The following is a 14,061-nucleotide window of genomic DNA, read 5'->3' as shown; positions in this document are numbered from 1 at the left end:
ATTCATTTAGTGGCCATTCATTCGTTGTTCTTCAAACTAAACGAATTGCTCTCCTACTGCCTTTAACCACCATGGGTTTGCTGCTGTTATGTGCCAATTATTTCACAGCACAAGCCTAGGCAGGTTTACAGAGCAAGAAGCAGAACTAACCGCATCCTTAAAGGTCTTTATTGTAAACTGCTGAGGGCAAGCTATTCATAAATGAAACAAACAGCGGTAGGAAGTAGTAACAATAATAGCAGCAGCACCACCTTTCAGTGGACCGGAGCTCGCTTTCACAAATGCAGTTGCACAAAGCTAACACGCAACCAATCAACTCCACTTACATGGGGGTTGTTTTTCTCCAGGAGTTCGGTGAATTTTTCTAACAGTGCAATGAGAAATTCCCTAGGTTTTCGCAGCACCCAGGCCGGCTGGGCAATAAAGATTCTTAGGAAGACCCCTCCTACAGAAAGTTCACCCTCTGCTTCACCGCACACCACAGCAAAGTCCTCAGGCAGCTGGATCAACGAGAGAAAAAAATGTCACCGAGTTCGTGCATTAGGAAAGTTACATTTGGTTTATTAGAAAGGGAGGGGGACTAACAACACAGGTGTGAGCCCAACTACGATTATAAGGGTCTGTAGCAATGCAGAATACTTTGCAGCAGGGCTGTTGAAGCTGCAGCCATCCAGTGGATGCTGGGCTCCTGCTTCCATAGGACCAAAAGTAGCATGACGTGGTCAGAGCGGATGGGAGTTTTAGTGCAGGAACATCCAGAGTTTCACAGCCCCCCCCCCGCCCCGGGGTCTCTGTCCTACCGTGCAGTTTCATGCTATTAGTCATGGTACAGCGAGATAAGACTGAGCAGTAGTGAAAAAGAGAAAATGCAAAAGGATACGAAGGAAAACCACACCCATGCTTTGTCTTAATTTCCCCCTTAACGTTTAAATTTTGCTTACCTTCCAGTTAATATCAGGGTTGTCTCTCTGTAGTTTAAAGTGCCTTAAAAAAAAAGTCAGAAAACCCATTAACAAATTCTTCTGCAAGCAAGGGGTAAAAATGAATTAAATTCTAAACGCTTCCCTCGCCTGAGGTTAAAATCAAACTGGCTTATTTGCACTCTAATCGCTTTCAGCAATTTTGATCAATACAGAATATCTGGTTATATTTTTTGCATTATGCTGCCTGGAATAGACCCTGTATTACAATCCAAGAGGATTCCAAACTGAATCTAAACGTTGGCTTTACAGTTCTGCTACGTTTTACCACGAAACTGACTACAAAAGTACAACCATCATTCACCACAACTGTAACATACTCTAGCATCATTTCTCGAACAGTTGTAGACACTTTCTCTCTGGAGTTGTCATTCCATATCAACTCTGGATTTTCATGCGTTCCTTCAAAAATGTGAACAGCAGCTTCAGGGTTATCTCTCATGGCATCCATAAAGACACCAGGTAGAAACTTCATTAGGGTAATTCTAACCTAGAAAAGAACACACCAGATTGCAGATTCTGTCACCGCTAACAAAGGTTTCCAGTGAATCAAATGAACAGCTTGTAATACTGACATCTAGCAAAGCATGGGGAAAATGTTTTTGAAAGGAATTTGCCTTATCAACACATAGCAATTCTTAAACCTGTGTGGGGAATGCCTTTGTATGGCTGACTACTGAACTTGATGGATGGGCATTGTGAATCCCCATGGTTCAGCCCAGACAGAGATCCAGCTCTGACAGCCATCTGCCTCTTTCCTCACTGCAAGGTGACAGGGAACCAGGCAGAGGGCCTTCTTGGTAGTTGCACCCGCCCTGTGGAATGCTCTCCCATCAGATGTCAAGGAAATAAGCAACTATCTGACTTTTAGAAGACATCTGAAGGCAGCTCTGTATAGGGATGCTTTTAATGCTTGATGTCTTACTGTGTTTAATGTTTTAATTCGCTGGAAGCCTCCCAGAGTGGCTGCGGCAACCCAGTCAGATGGATAATAATATAATATAATATAATATAATATAATATAATATAATATAATATAATATAATATAATATAATATAATATAATATAATATAATATAATATAATATAATATAATATAATATAATATAATATAATATAATATAATATAATATAATATAATATAATATAATATAATATAATATAATTTTAGGTTTCACCTAAACCACAGAGCCTAGGGCTTGCCAATCAGAAGGTTGGCGGTTTGAATCCCCATGACGGGGTGAGCTCCCGTTGCTTGGTCCCAGCTCCTGCCAACCTAACAATTCGAAAGCATGTCAAAGTGCAAGTAGATAAATAGGTACCGCTCCGGCGGGAAGGTAAATGGTGGTTCCGTGCACTGCTCTGGTTCGCCAGAAGCGGCTTAGTCATGCTGGCCACATGACCCGGAAGCTGCACACTGGCTCCCTCAGCCAATAAAGCGAGATGAACGCTGCAACCCAGAGTCAGCCACGACTGAACCTAACGGTCAGGGGTCCCTTTACCTTTACATAAGGCTATCAATGGCTACTATGCCCACTGTTGGAGGCAGAATGCCTCAAGGAACCCGTTGCAGGGATTCACATTTGGGGAGAATGCTGCTATACTCCTGGTTATGACTTCCCACAGGCATGTGGTTGGCCATTGCGAGTATTATATGCTGGGCCAAATGGGCTGCTGGCCTGATCCAGAATGGCTCTTCTTATGTTGCCATGTTTTCCAACCAGCATGTTACTCTATAAGACTAGTAGCTTGCAGAGAGTGAAATGTAAAGCTTGCACCACGTGAGGGCTGTTTATTCGAAGTGATGCACATTGGCTGTATCCAGACAATCGGATCTTGGACTGAGAAGCCAAGCTACGAACAGGCAGACAGCCACTTGGCTCTCCCCACCCTTCACGTTAAGTGGAAAAACCAAGGCAGGAAGACGTTGCCAATTCCTCTTGCGTCCAAACCAGGAAAACTATGACTAATGGCTTCCAAATAAAGAATGGCAGTAAGTCATATTTCAAAGCTGGCTTATGTATCCTGGTTTGCTGGGAAGCTATTAATCATAGTTTGCTAGCTTAGGTATAATGGGAAGCCATGGTAACAGCAGCTTCGTGGCTTGTTTCCCAGCCCATATGAAGGGATGATAAAGATGAATACGGCCTGTGTAATGTTAACTCCTAGTTCAGAGTTGGACAGCATTTTTTATAAGCATGTTGCAAATCAAGTCTAACAGACATTGTGCTATTTAGTGTTAAAAACATGCTTTTAAAAGGGCCAGTTACAATGTCCAAAAATGAAGCAAAACACACTTACCTTTGGACCAACCAGCTTGTCGGCTGTCATTTTAGCAAAAAGCTCTGCAGTCTGAGATCGAACTTGGGGATGTGTTGAGTTGCAGAACATATCAAGTAAGTAGATTAAAGCACCTAGGAAGGGACAGAGAAACAGAGGGCCTTATGGCAGCCTATGAATATTCTGATAGATAAAAACAAATGAACTCTTCCAATCACAGTAAGTTTGAAACATTACTTTTGGGTAATGTTTCAACAAAGAACAACAGCGCTCACTGTACCTTTTGCCATGGCCTCTTTAACTATTTTGGTACTGGATGTCAAAGCATACAGAGTTTCCAGAACAAGCTGCCGACCTGCCAAGAGGAAAAACCGTGAGCGAAACCCAGCTTTTGTGTGTCTCTATTTAGCAAAGATGAAGTAAAAACACAACAGGGCTTGTTTAGAGTTGGACAATGGGGCCTGCACTGTTGCCTAGTTTAGCTGGCCCCTCAGGAAAGAGCTGTTTATGAGGCGAAACAAAAGCCTTCCATGGACTGAGTTCCAAAGTTAGCAAAGGTACTTAAAAAAAATATCCTATGAAAGATCAGCTTAAGTCAAAGAACTAAGCACTAGTAGAATTAAAATATATGCATATTAAAAAAATCACGTACATATACAATACAATAAAAACATCACAGGTCTAGCCTTTCCCTTAAAAGCAAGTCCCTAATAGAGAAAGAAGTTCCAAAGGGCTGATTTGTGGCAAGATGCCTTCATTCACAAAATGGGTGTATTCTGAACACATACTGAAAGTATGACCTAACATTCACTGAGGGTTTTTCTCTAGATCTATTTTGAATGCCAAAGACAACACCCCAACACAGGCGATTTTACTTCATTAGTGACCTCCTATAATTTCCCCAAGAGATCTGAAGTCAGAGGGCAAGATCTCCAGTTTAGAGAATATTTGTCTCTACACAGGCCTGAGACCTCAATGCCCTTCCCAAGTTGGAGCCATAATTTTATATGCACGCTTGTAAGGGGGGGGGAGGAGTTTATCTTTTGGTATCTAAAGAGTTTTCTAAACGTGTATTTTTGTCACTGAATAAGTAAACTCACGCTCTACGTACTTGAAGGTAGTGAATGTAGGAGGGCTAGTAAGTTGGAAAGAACCATTGCTTCTGCAATATTATTTACACATTCTTGGTTACTAGTCACTATGTTCACCACCTGTGAAAGAAAGAAATAAAATGAAATAAAATAAAAACTGCTAGACTGGTATGGAAGCAACTAGTTGTCAATCTTGATTCCTTCAAGACAAGGATTTTCTACATATTGATTGGATACATAAATTCAAGCTTTGCTTCCAGAAAGGCCGCTCTGAATTTTCTGTGAATATTTATAGCAGAAAATGTCTTTCAAAATATTTGACCAAATGCTGTTTTCAAACATTAGTTTAATTTTGCAACAGAAGGAGCACCATCAGGTAAAAGCCGTGACCCTAGTTCTCTATCTCTTCCCAACCCAGCATCGCTGTTCCTACCCATTCAGAGCGAGGTCAAAGCAAAGGCTTCATTTACCCTTGGCGAGGTAGCCAAATCTGATTTGTGTAACGACAGATATATGACCTGTGATTATCTGGGATCATGTGGGCTGAAAAAAGACTCCCTGTCCCCCAAAAATCTGACACTTAGCCAGCTTCTTAGAACAGGCAAATAGGTGTGGAAATGTAAGCCGGGAGTGGGGGTGGGGGTGGATATTCGTGTATAGGGGTGGGCGAGGGAATAACAGTTTTTTAATACTCTGGATAACAGTGTCGGTGCAAAGATATCAGTCACTTTTGCCAAGGCAACTCGGGCCATTGCTTCTGCCAAATGATGCGACTTCTGGTAAGAGATTAAGACTGCCACTGTTGCTTCAGAAAGAACATTTGGACAAATGTCATTGTGTTCTACTGCCTGCTAAATGCACATTCCTTAGTACTATTCACATAGTCTCTGAACTGAAGATTTAAAGTCATGTACGGTAGCTATTTTGATGCCCTGCACTCCATTCTCTAGCTACAAAGCCCAAAATCAGAATCATTACTGGCTGAGTGTAAAATAACGTCCTTACATTTGTCATAAAAGTGAACACCGCTTTGATTAATCTACACAATATATTCCGAAGTAAAGAACTTTCTCCTATGGCAAGAAACTTTTATCGCTTTGGTTTTTACCTCCAGAGCCAGCTGTTGGACTTGACCAGCTCCGTGGACACGCAGAAGGGAGAAGATTAACTTAAAGTGACCTATGCATTCACATTCTGAACCTGCGTGGAGAAAAACAGCTGCTATGGTTAAAAGCGGACTAAGCTAAAGCAATTTTAAGCAAAGGTATCTTAAAAACATTTTTTAAATTAAAAAAACCCACCTGAATCAGCTTAAACAGCCATTTTAGTTTGGTGATAAGCTGTATGACTAAGCATTCATCTAAAACGTCCAAAATCTAAAGTGAGGTGTCGTTCGACAGGAATGTTTAAGGTGTCTAACATGCCTCACTTACCTGGGTTGTGTTTTATTACATTTCTCAGAGCCTCCAAGGCCATCTCAACCCTTCTGAGCCTCTCTCCATGTTGGTTTGACTCCACTTTCCCTGTGTGAGTCATGGCCATTAATGTATGAAGGTACTGGGCTTGTGAGCCTATGTAATCCAAGAGGCTTGCAGCAAATGATTTTGGAAGCTGTAGGATAACAAACAACCAAGAAGGAAAATTAAAAAGATAGAGAGGAAGTAAACATTTTGTTGCTGCTGCTTAACACAGTGTATCCATATTTTACAAACTATTTACAATTAAGGGATGAACAATCAAACGCTCTATCAGGATACATCACCAGTAGTGTTTCAGCTTCATGTGGCAAGGCTTCCTCACAAGATTATAACAAAGGAAGGGTAAGACTGCTATATAAAAGTCTAGGAAGTTCTATAGTATAGGGTTACTCCATTCTGAAAAGATTGCTTTCCCATCGTTTGAATTTTTTAACGAAGAGTTATAACAAACATGTAACAAAATTCAGAGGGAATGGATATAGATCCTCTGAACGTTTCTGCTGTGTTGATGATTTACTGAGAACAAATTAGTACATCCTATATTTTGACAAGGAAAGGAGCTTCAATATCTAACATGTTTCGTATTGGTACGCAAAAAAGAAGAAGAAGAAAAAAAGGGATTAACCAATTTAAAACCAAAAGACTTCACCAAATAACAAGAAGTAGAATCTTACCTCCAGTTGGAATGTGGGGACTTCATTGTAAACTCTAACAAAAATCTCTCCTACAATAAGTTCTTTTGCATGATCACTGAAGATGAATTCAGATCCATAGCTTTTATCACAGTCACCCTTTAGAAAGTAAAAATCAATTGAATATATTTGCAGCTTCCCATAGTAAAAACATTAAGCCGAATGGACGCAAAAGCAGTACAGTTCCCCAATATGAATTGTCTACTTTAAGCTTGGCGCCATGAAGCGGGGACAGAATTTGATTTCAGTTCTCATTTCCTTTGCAAGAAAAGGCTAGAAATGTAAGCAGGTGAAGGTAGGAGGAGAGTTGGCCAGCACTTGGGAAGATATCTATTACTTCTGTCCTTTCCCATGGCTGTTGCTAATTCCTGCACAGGTCTCACTTTAACCCTCAATGATCTTTTAATACGTGTGGTGCTACAACAGGAATCCTGCAACCAAAAGCAGGTTGTTTTGAAATTGTTCTTTTACCTCCAGCTGCAGAACTTGAATACGCATGACAATCATATTCAGCTACAAGTGATTGCCAAAGAAAAAGAAGAAGATGCTAAGCAAGACCTGAGCTGTACTACTGGCAAAGAAAGAGCTCTCGGTCACTCAACTGAGGGCAAATATCTGAGGGAAAACAAGTCACCCCTCAGCCCCTTGTGCTGCTTCAACATCTTCTCCATCCAGAGCAACATGAGATGCAACAAAGGGGATAAAGGAATCAGGAAAAACTGTCTCCTCCACCTCTGCCACCAAGAGCCTCTCCTGGTTTTAGGTCATGTCTGAACTGAAGGAGCCTTTCTGTTCACTGATGGCGAATTAGGATCAGAGTTATTTACATTTGCTTTTGTTAAAGGATGCTGTTTACAACATGAGACCATAAATGGAGAAATGAGGGGATGAAATCTATAAATCCCACGGGAGGACACCAAACTTTTGTGGCCTGGTACAGTGGTACCTCGAGTTACATATGCTTCAGGTTACATATGCTTCAGGTTACAGACGCTGCTAACCCATAAATAGTACCTTGGGTTAAGAACTTTGCTTCAGGATGAGAACAGAAATTGTGTAGCAGCGGCAGTGGGAGGCCCCATTAGCTTAAGTGGTACCTCAGATTAAGAACAGTTTCAGGTTAAGAACAGACCTCCAGAACGAATTAAGTTCTTAACCCGATGTATAACTGTACATTAAAAGAAGCTGGCCGTGTGGCTTTTGTACACCTCAGTTTAATGATTCTGAAAAATGCAGCGACAAGAATTACTTGCTGCTTCTTTCAGTTCCCTGCCTCAGAAACTCGCAACTAACAAGCCCGACAAAAAGGAAAAAGTGCCTCACTCTTTTAATCATGCTTTCCTGCTGAGATTCCAAGAACTCAAGGAGTTCAGCTCTTGTCCGATTGTTCCAAATAAGGTACGGGCTTTCTGTGTTGCTGTTCAGCATTTTCAGAATCTAGGTTAAGAAACAGTTATGGCAAGACAGATTTGAATGCAAGACGAATATTTCATTTTTTCTACAGCATCTACATCCGGCCACCTTAATACCACTACAAAACCACTGTAACCCTTCTAGCTTTCTCAATGTGCACGTTATTTCCTCTTATTTATTCTTTAACACGAGTCTATTTGGAATTTGCTCTTAAAAACTCCAGCTCTGGCTAGATGCACACTTTATGATTTCAAGCGCTACCAAAGTAATCTGAAACAGTCTCTATTCTGCAACTATTGAGTGCAGCAAGCACTGTTTCTCTCTTCTGTTTGCGTGTGCACACACAAATATTCCTGGTTTGCCATATGCAGTAGTCACTCAAAAACACTGTAGCAGCAATATCATGAGAAATAGCCCTTAGTATCTGGCAAGGAAGACACGACAAGTTAGAAATAGTAGGATGACTACTGTACGAATCAACACATCTCTATTAACACTCCACTATCTTAAACAAAAATCCATTGGCTGCAACACAGAGAACTGAAGGGGCTCGCAAGTGCCTCAGTCAAGACTCCTTTTCTAAATTACTAAATTTTCATACTGAACTTACATGCTCAGCATACTTGTCAAGAAAAGCGGAAAAACATTAACGTGGATATTAAAATGTTCTTGTACCTCGGCAGGATTGACCACAGCAAGTTTTCTTGCAATATAAGGCGTCAGCATGCCTGCAAGACTTTTTCTGATGGTTGGGTTTTCAGGCGTAGCTTGTTCTCCGGGAAGATATCCGCCAAGACGGCTCAAAGCAAGGAGGCTAAGCTTGGCAAGGGTATTGGCTACTTCCTGTTAGCAGAAAATAGGGAATCAATCTCATGCATAGATTTCCTGAGTAGATGAAGAAACAAGACCACCCCTCCTTCACAAGCAATACCGCAAAATAAAATGGACACAACTTGCAAAAATGTCATTGCCCAATTTGGGGCGACTGTCACTTGCCATTGTGTCTCCTTATACCCCACTGTGCACTATTCAGGAGGGTTCTCAAACTCTCTAGAGGGGCTTTTTGGGTGCTGCAGAGGGGTGTGTTGTTTTTTTAAAAGAATTTAAAGAAGTTCCCTTCTTCAAACTTCCTTTTCTCTTTGGATCAAAGCTTGGCACAAGCAAGCACAACTGATCTTGAGAATGTCATTTGAACCGCACAAAAAAGGCTACAACACACAGGCAAAGTTTTACCTAAAAACACAGCACATTAAGCAATGTGTTTGATTTTAAAATAATGACTGTAAGTTCCTACAGCCATCTCAGAAGTGCTGCTCAGGATATATTTAAAGCACAGCAGTCTATTCACAGTTCCTTATTATCATTACCTGCTGATTGGAATCTTCACTCTTCTGAATCCCACTCTCTTCTAGTGTGTAATCATAGTTGAAGATGTAGCCGAGCAAATACCACAGAACTCCAGCTTGGAACAGATGTGTCTGTAGCCAGTAATCCACAGCAAAGGAGCTGACACACTCGACCCCTAGGGAAGCCACGCGGGGAATGTTCTGAGTAGGAAAGAAAACATTTGCTTTGGCTGAGAAATGCTTCAGTTCAGCAGGGACGAGACAAGCGGTGTTTCTGACGTAAAAATGACAAAATGCAATAGTGGCACGTTCTTCACACTTTTTGTTTCTTGCTTCTGCAGTGTGGCGCTTTAATCACATTGCAGAATAGGGTAAACAGAATAAATAAGAATATAACAGGGTAAACAGAAGGACTGTGTCTGTACATTCCATTGACAATGTGCAAACAAAACTGTCTACATGCCCCAGGAAGTCTTATGTGAACTGGGGCTCTGACAGGAAGTTCTACAGCTTTCAAAAGGAAGGCAATAGGCCCAATCGATTGCATCCACTTAATGGACAATCCTGAGGTTCTACAGAAATGGGAGGCTAGGAAAGAAAGATAGGAGTCATACAAGAGCTTACCTTGCCATAATACAGTACTCTGCAGAGATCCTTGATGATATTTGGCATTTCAGTTATTTTCTCCCTGCAGTCTTCAAATTGGGCTGCCACACTGTAACATTTACTTACATGCCCACACACCTATTAAGTGAAAAATGCGAAGTCATATGGCGTTGGGACAGTGTATAATAAGAGGCACTACAAATATACACGCTTCAGAAGTTGAAAAGGAATGATAAAGAGTCCCAGGAAGGCAGACACAGCACTGTAATTTGCCAAGTGATTACTTCTTTCAGTCTTGGGAAGCATTGTTACTTCTTTTCAATTTATGAAGTGTCTAATGTTGGCACCTGGGACGTGGGTGGCGCTGTGGGTTAAACCACAGAGCCTAGGGCTTGCCGATCGGAAGATCGAATCCCCACGACGGGGTGAGCTCCTGTTGCTTGGTCCCTGCTCCTGCCAACCTAGCACTTCGAAAGCATGTCAAAGTGCAAGTAGATAAATAGGTACCACTCTGGTGGGAAGGTAAACAGCATTTCTGTGCGCTGCTCTGGTTCGCCAGAAGCGGCTTAGTCATGCTGGCCACATGACCCGGAAGCTGTACGCCGGCTCCCTCGGCCAGTAAAGCGAGATGAGTGCCGCAACCCCAGAGTCGGCCACGACTGGACCTAATGGTCAAAGGTCCCTTTACTCTTTACATTTAATGTTGGCACCAGAAACGGGCTGTGGCAAAATGGGAGAATGGTAAGGTACACATTTTGCATGTGGAAGTTCTCAGGTTCAGTCTTTGGTATCTCCATCGTTAAAAGAAACTATGCTTTAATGAGAATAAGCAGATTGCTGGTACACACCACTGAAATTGCAGCTGTTTCCTTCCTTCCCTGTTGCTGCTATACCACCAAAAATAAGCCATAGCTTCTTGTGTTATCCGAGCCTGGACTGGTGGTTTGTTTCTCTCCAAACCAACCACAAGCAGGTAGCCAAGGTTTGTTCTTATTCACATTAAACCATAGTTTATTTTATCTACAGTTTTAATATGATGTGAGAAGTATGTTAGTGTAAATAGTTAGAACAGTTGCCCAAATATGGTCTCCTATGGCCAATTCACATTTTAGTTCACATTCACACATATGCTAAATCCTCCATTACTGGATTATTCTGTACACTTACCTGAACTGACATATCATCTGGCTTACTAAAGTGTGTCAGGACAGCAACACAGCGATTGAAAGCCTCTTGCAGAATCTGTGGAGATAGAAAAGACATTTTTTTCCCCTGAACACTGTCAGCAGCAAAAGTTGAAACGATTGTTCTCATTTAGCAAATATTTCTCTACAAATTTTTGGGTGCCATTTTAAAGCCACAATGTAAAATTTAATACTTCAAATGCCTACTTGCTAGAGAAAGAGAAGCTCAAGTATTCTAAGCCAAACCAATAATCTGAAATTATCTGGTGTAACATTAGCAACATTTCTTAGAAGCCCAGTTATTGTTTCTTTTGCTTGATATTAGTTAGAAGTTAATATTTGTCTTTTTTAATAACAATCTACTTGCTTATTCTTAGGCAAATTAAGCCAAAGACATGAAATATTCAGCATTGGTTATGCAAGCTTACAGAATAGTCAGCAACAGCAGTTCTGAGATGTACTTACAGATAGCTAGAAAACAGGAGGGAAAGCTGGCTTTGCAGACAACACCCAGCCAAAATGGGTTATTAAAATGCATTTTGCAAACCAGAGCTTAATAGAAAGGATGCAAAGAATAAAACTCACTCTCTGCAAAACACAACCCACAGGAGGATTTTGAGCCTACCTCAATACCGTTCTCTCTTCTTAGTTCTTCTGCATTAAGTGCCGAGCAGTTGACAGTGTAGAAAGCTAACTCAGTAGCAGCAGGCAACAGGGGAGATTCTTTGGAGAACAAGAGGTCGTCTGAAGTTTCTATTGTGATTGTCTTAATCAACATGGGGTAGCCTGCGTATTTATAAGGCTTCAAATCTTGAAAAGAAAAGAATGCCAAGAATTAACATTCACATGTGAATCAGTCTCATGGTGACACTTACTCTATACCAAACAAATTATTTTATGGTTTCTTACTTCAAAGGCCAACCACACAGGAGAAAGGAGGGCCTGAGAAGTGTAACACAGAATGCACTAAACGAATTAGCTACTTCAGAACAAGTAGGAGAGGTTGAATTTCCCAAGATTCTGGGCAGCTCCTCGGACAGTATACAGGTGAATCTGAGCTGCATTTGGAAAATAGAATATCAAGGCTCTGTTTTGAATACAGACTTTTTGCTTTAGAACAAGTCCTAGGTTTTCTACCAACAAAAGTCCACCTATTAATCAGTGGAGACTGGTTGATTTTAAATTGCTGGGAAAAGAGTATTCACTGCATTCAAAGAAATGTCCATTTTGGACTGGACTGCAGCCTCCAGAAGTACAGGGGCCTCCCCTCCTTCAGAAATCCACTCTCCAATGAAACCAAGGTGATGCACCTGAGAAGGTAGAGCTTGATAGTTTGCCACATGATTTGTATCGGTTGTAATCAGTGAGCTCCCAAATAAGCCCAAAGTTTTCAATAACACATAAATGAAATTTAGTATTTTACAAAACAAAATTATGTCTTCAGGTGCTAAGTATAATTACCATCTTTGTGTCTGTTGAAAAGGATGCTTTGAGCTTTCAAAATTAGAATTATATTCTCAGGATCTGGACCATCCACCACTTTGGCTGACTTTGTACACAAAAACTCATACGCTTTATTCACCTTTTCAAACATATCCTGCAAATACAATGCATGTAAGGAAGCAGATATGAATCCAATCTCAAAATAAATCAGCTGATGTTGCAAAAGAAAGAGGTCAGGATTTTCGAGAAAGACTGTCTTCTACTACATAATCTTCAAAGACACGGTTCTAATTTTGAGCTTATTTTAATGTTTTTCTGACTTTTATTCCATACTCTTCTATGAAAAGTCCTACACATAGACACACAGTAGGACAACAGAGTTAACAAGAAACGTAAGTATAACCTATTCAGAACAGCCACGTGTACAGACAGCATCGTACACAGTATTCCAGTATTTGGCTAAGGATTACTTAATGTAAAGAAGGGATGAGACCTGCAGTCAGATTTCCCCTCCCAACCGTAAGTTGTACAGCAGGAAGGGAAAGGGTCTTTGAAGTTGTGCAAATTGTGTAATTACGACTTCTTCCCTCACAATCAGATCAAAGCAGAGGGAGAAATTAACAGACCTGTATTCCTGGCAGATGTGCTAAAAGTAGTCCATACAATTTTGGGGATGCAATTACATTTTGAAGTTTGGGGCTTAAAACAGTTGCGGTTAAGGGCTTCCAGTTCAGCGATGTGCTGACTTCATTTACATTCTTCTGCTGGGATTACAGAGCTTTGCCACATTTGCACAGAAAGGACAGATAAAAGGGGCATTGGGAGAGCTATTTCCCCCCCCCCCAAGAAAATGGAAGGTGAAACTTGAATGGAGTTACTAAAAGGAAATATATGCCTCTGTTACCATGGGGAAAAGGTGTGTGTGTGTGTGTGTGTGTGTGTGAGAGAGAGAGAGAGAGAGAGAGAGAGAGAGAGAGAGAGAGAGACTGATTGTGTGTGGATCTGGCAACTTCCACTACTGGAATGTAATGGGGTCCATAACTCAAAATTGTTTCCCTTTTCTGATGTAAAAATGTATATATTTAAGAGCTTTAGCAAACAAACAGTTGCACTTCTATTATGCAGGAATTTGTGCATAAATGGGCAGTCCTGATGACATAAAAGGAGTGACTCTGCACATTTGAACAAATGCACACTTGAACCTGCTCCCCCCATTGCATTAACTGGGCTAGATCCATGTATACAGTAGAGAGCCTGTGCTGACACCAGATCAGACCCAATACATCCTATAGGCATAATATATATTTAATACATAGCACTTACTCGACCTTCTGGATTCTTGTCAGGGTGGTATTTCTGGGCCAGTCTGAAATAAGCCTTCCTGATTTTGCTCTCATCGTGCCTGTCAGATACATAAAGAATTTGCTTACCTAGGATTCAATTTGCTGTCATTCAGTCAGGGGGGAAAAATGTAACATAGATTTCAAACTAAACTCTGGCAGATGTTATTTTGAATGGCAGATTTTAGGTCACTTTCCAAAGCACATT

The 14,061-nt window shown here is 41.0% G+C and overlaps 1 protein-coding gene across 3 annotated transcripts in view; it reads right to left on the bottom strand.

Moving 5' to 3' along the window:
* The window catches only part of DNAJC13 (DnaJ heat shock protein family (Hsp40) member C13), a 63,179-nt gene that overhangs the window by 5,500 nt on the left and 43,618 nt on the right, over nt 1–14,061 (bottom strand). For all 3 annotated transcript variants that reach the window (XR_014517653.1, XM_083467748.1, XM_083467749.1), the window contains 17 exons: nt 13,837–13,915; nt 12,532–12,667; nt 11,696–11,880; nt 11,054–11,128; nt 9,905–10,024; nt 9,302–9,481; nt 8,610–8,777; nt 7,845–7,958; nt 6,504–6,620; nt 5,785–5,962; nt 5,460–5,551; nt 4,372–4,471; nt 3,541–3,615; nt 3,282–3,394; nt 1,301–1,470; nt 942–984; nt 327–500 (listed from right to left, as the gene is read on the bottom strand). Coding sequence is in view for 2 of the 3 variants with exons in the window: in XM_083467748.1 (XP_083323874.1) it covers nt 327–500; nt 942–984; nt 1,301–1,470; nt 3,282–3,394; nt 3,541–3,615; nt 4,372–4,471; nt 5,460–5,551; nt 5,785–5,962; nt 6,504–6,620; nt 7,845–7,958; nt 8,610–8,777; nt 9,302–9,481; nt 9,905–10,024; nt 11,054–11,128; nt 11,696–11,880; nt 12,532–12,667; nt 13,837–13,915 (2,119 nt within the window). In the remaining variant the exon portion in view is untranslated. The remainder of the gene's footprint in view (nt 1–326; nt 501–941; nt 985–1,300; nt 1,471–3,281; nt 3,395–3,540; nt 3,616–4,371; nt 4,472–5,459; nt 5,552–5,784; nt 5,963–6,503; nt 6,621–7,844; nt 7,959–8,609; nt 8,778–9,301; nt 9,482–9,904; nt 10,025–11,053; nt 11,129–11,695; nt 11,881–12,531; nt 12,668–13,836; nt 13,916–14,061) is intronic.

This window comes from Podarcis liolepis (assembly GCF_965112155.1).
Source record: "Podarcis liolepis genome assembly, chromosome: 12".
In the NCBI taxonomy this organism is placed as follows: Eukaryota; Metazoa; Chordata; class Lepidosauria; order Squamata; family Lacertidae; genus Podarcis; species Podarcis liolepis.
The sequence above is the reverse complement of the archived record's forward strand: the minus strand, read 5'-3'. Positions and strand labels throughout refer to the sequence as shown.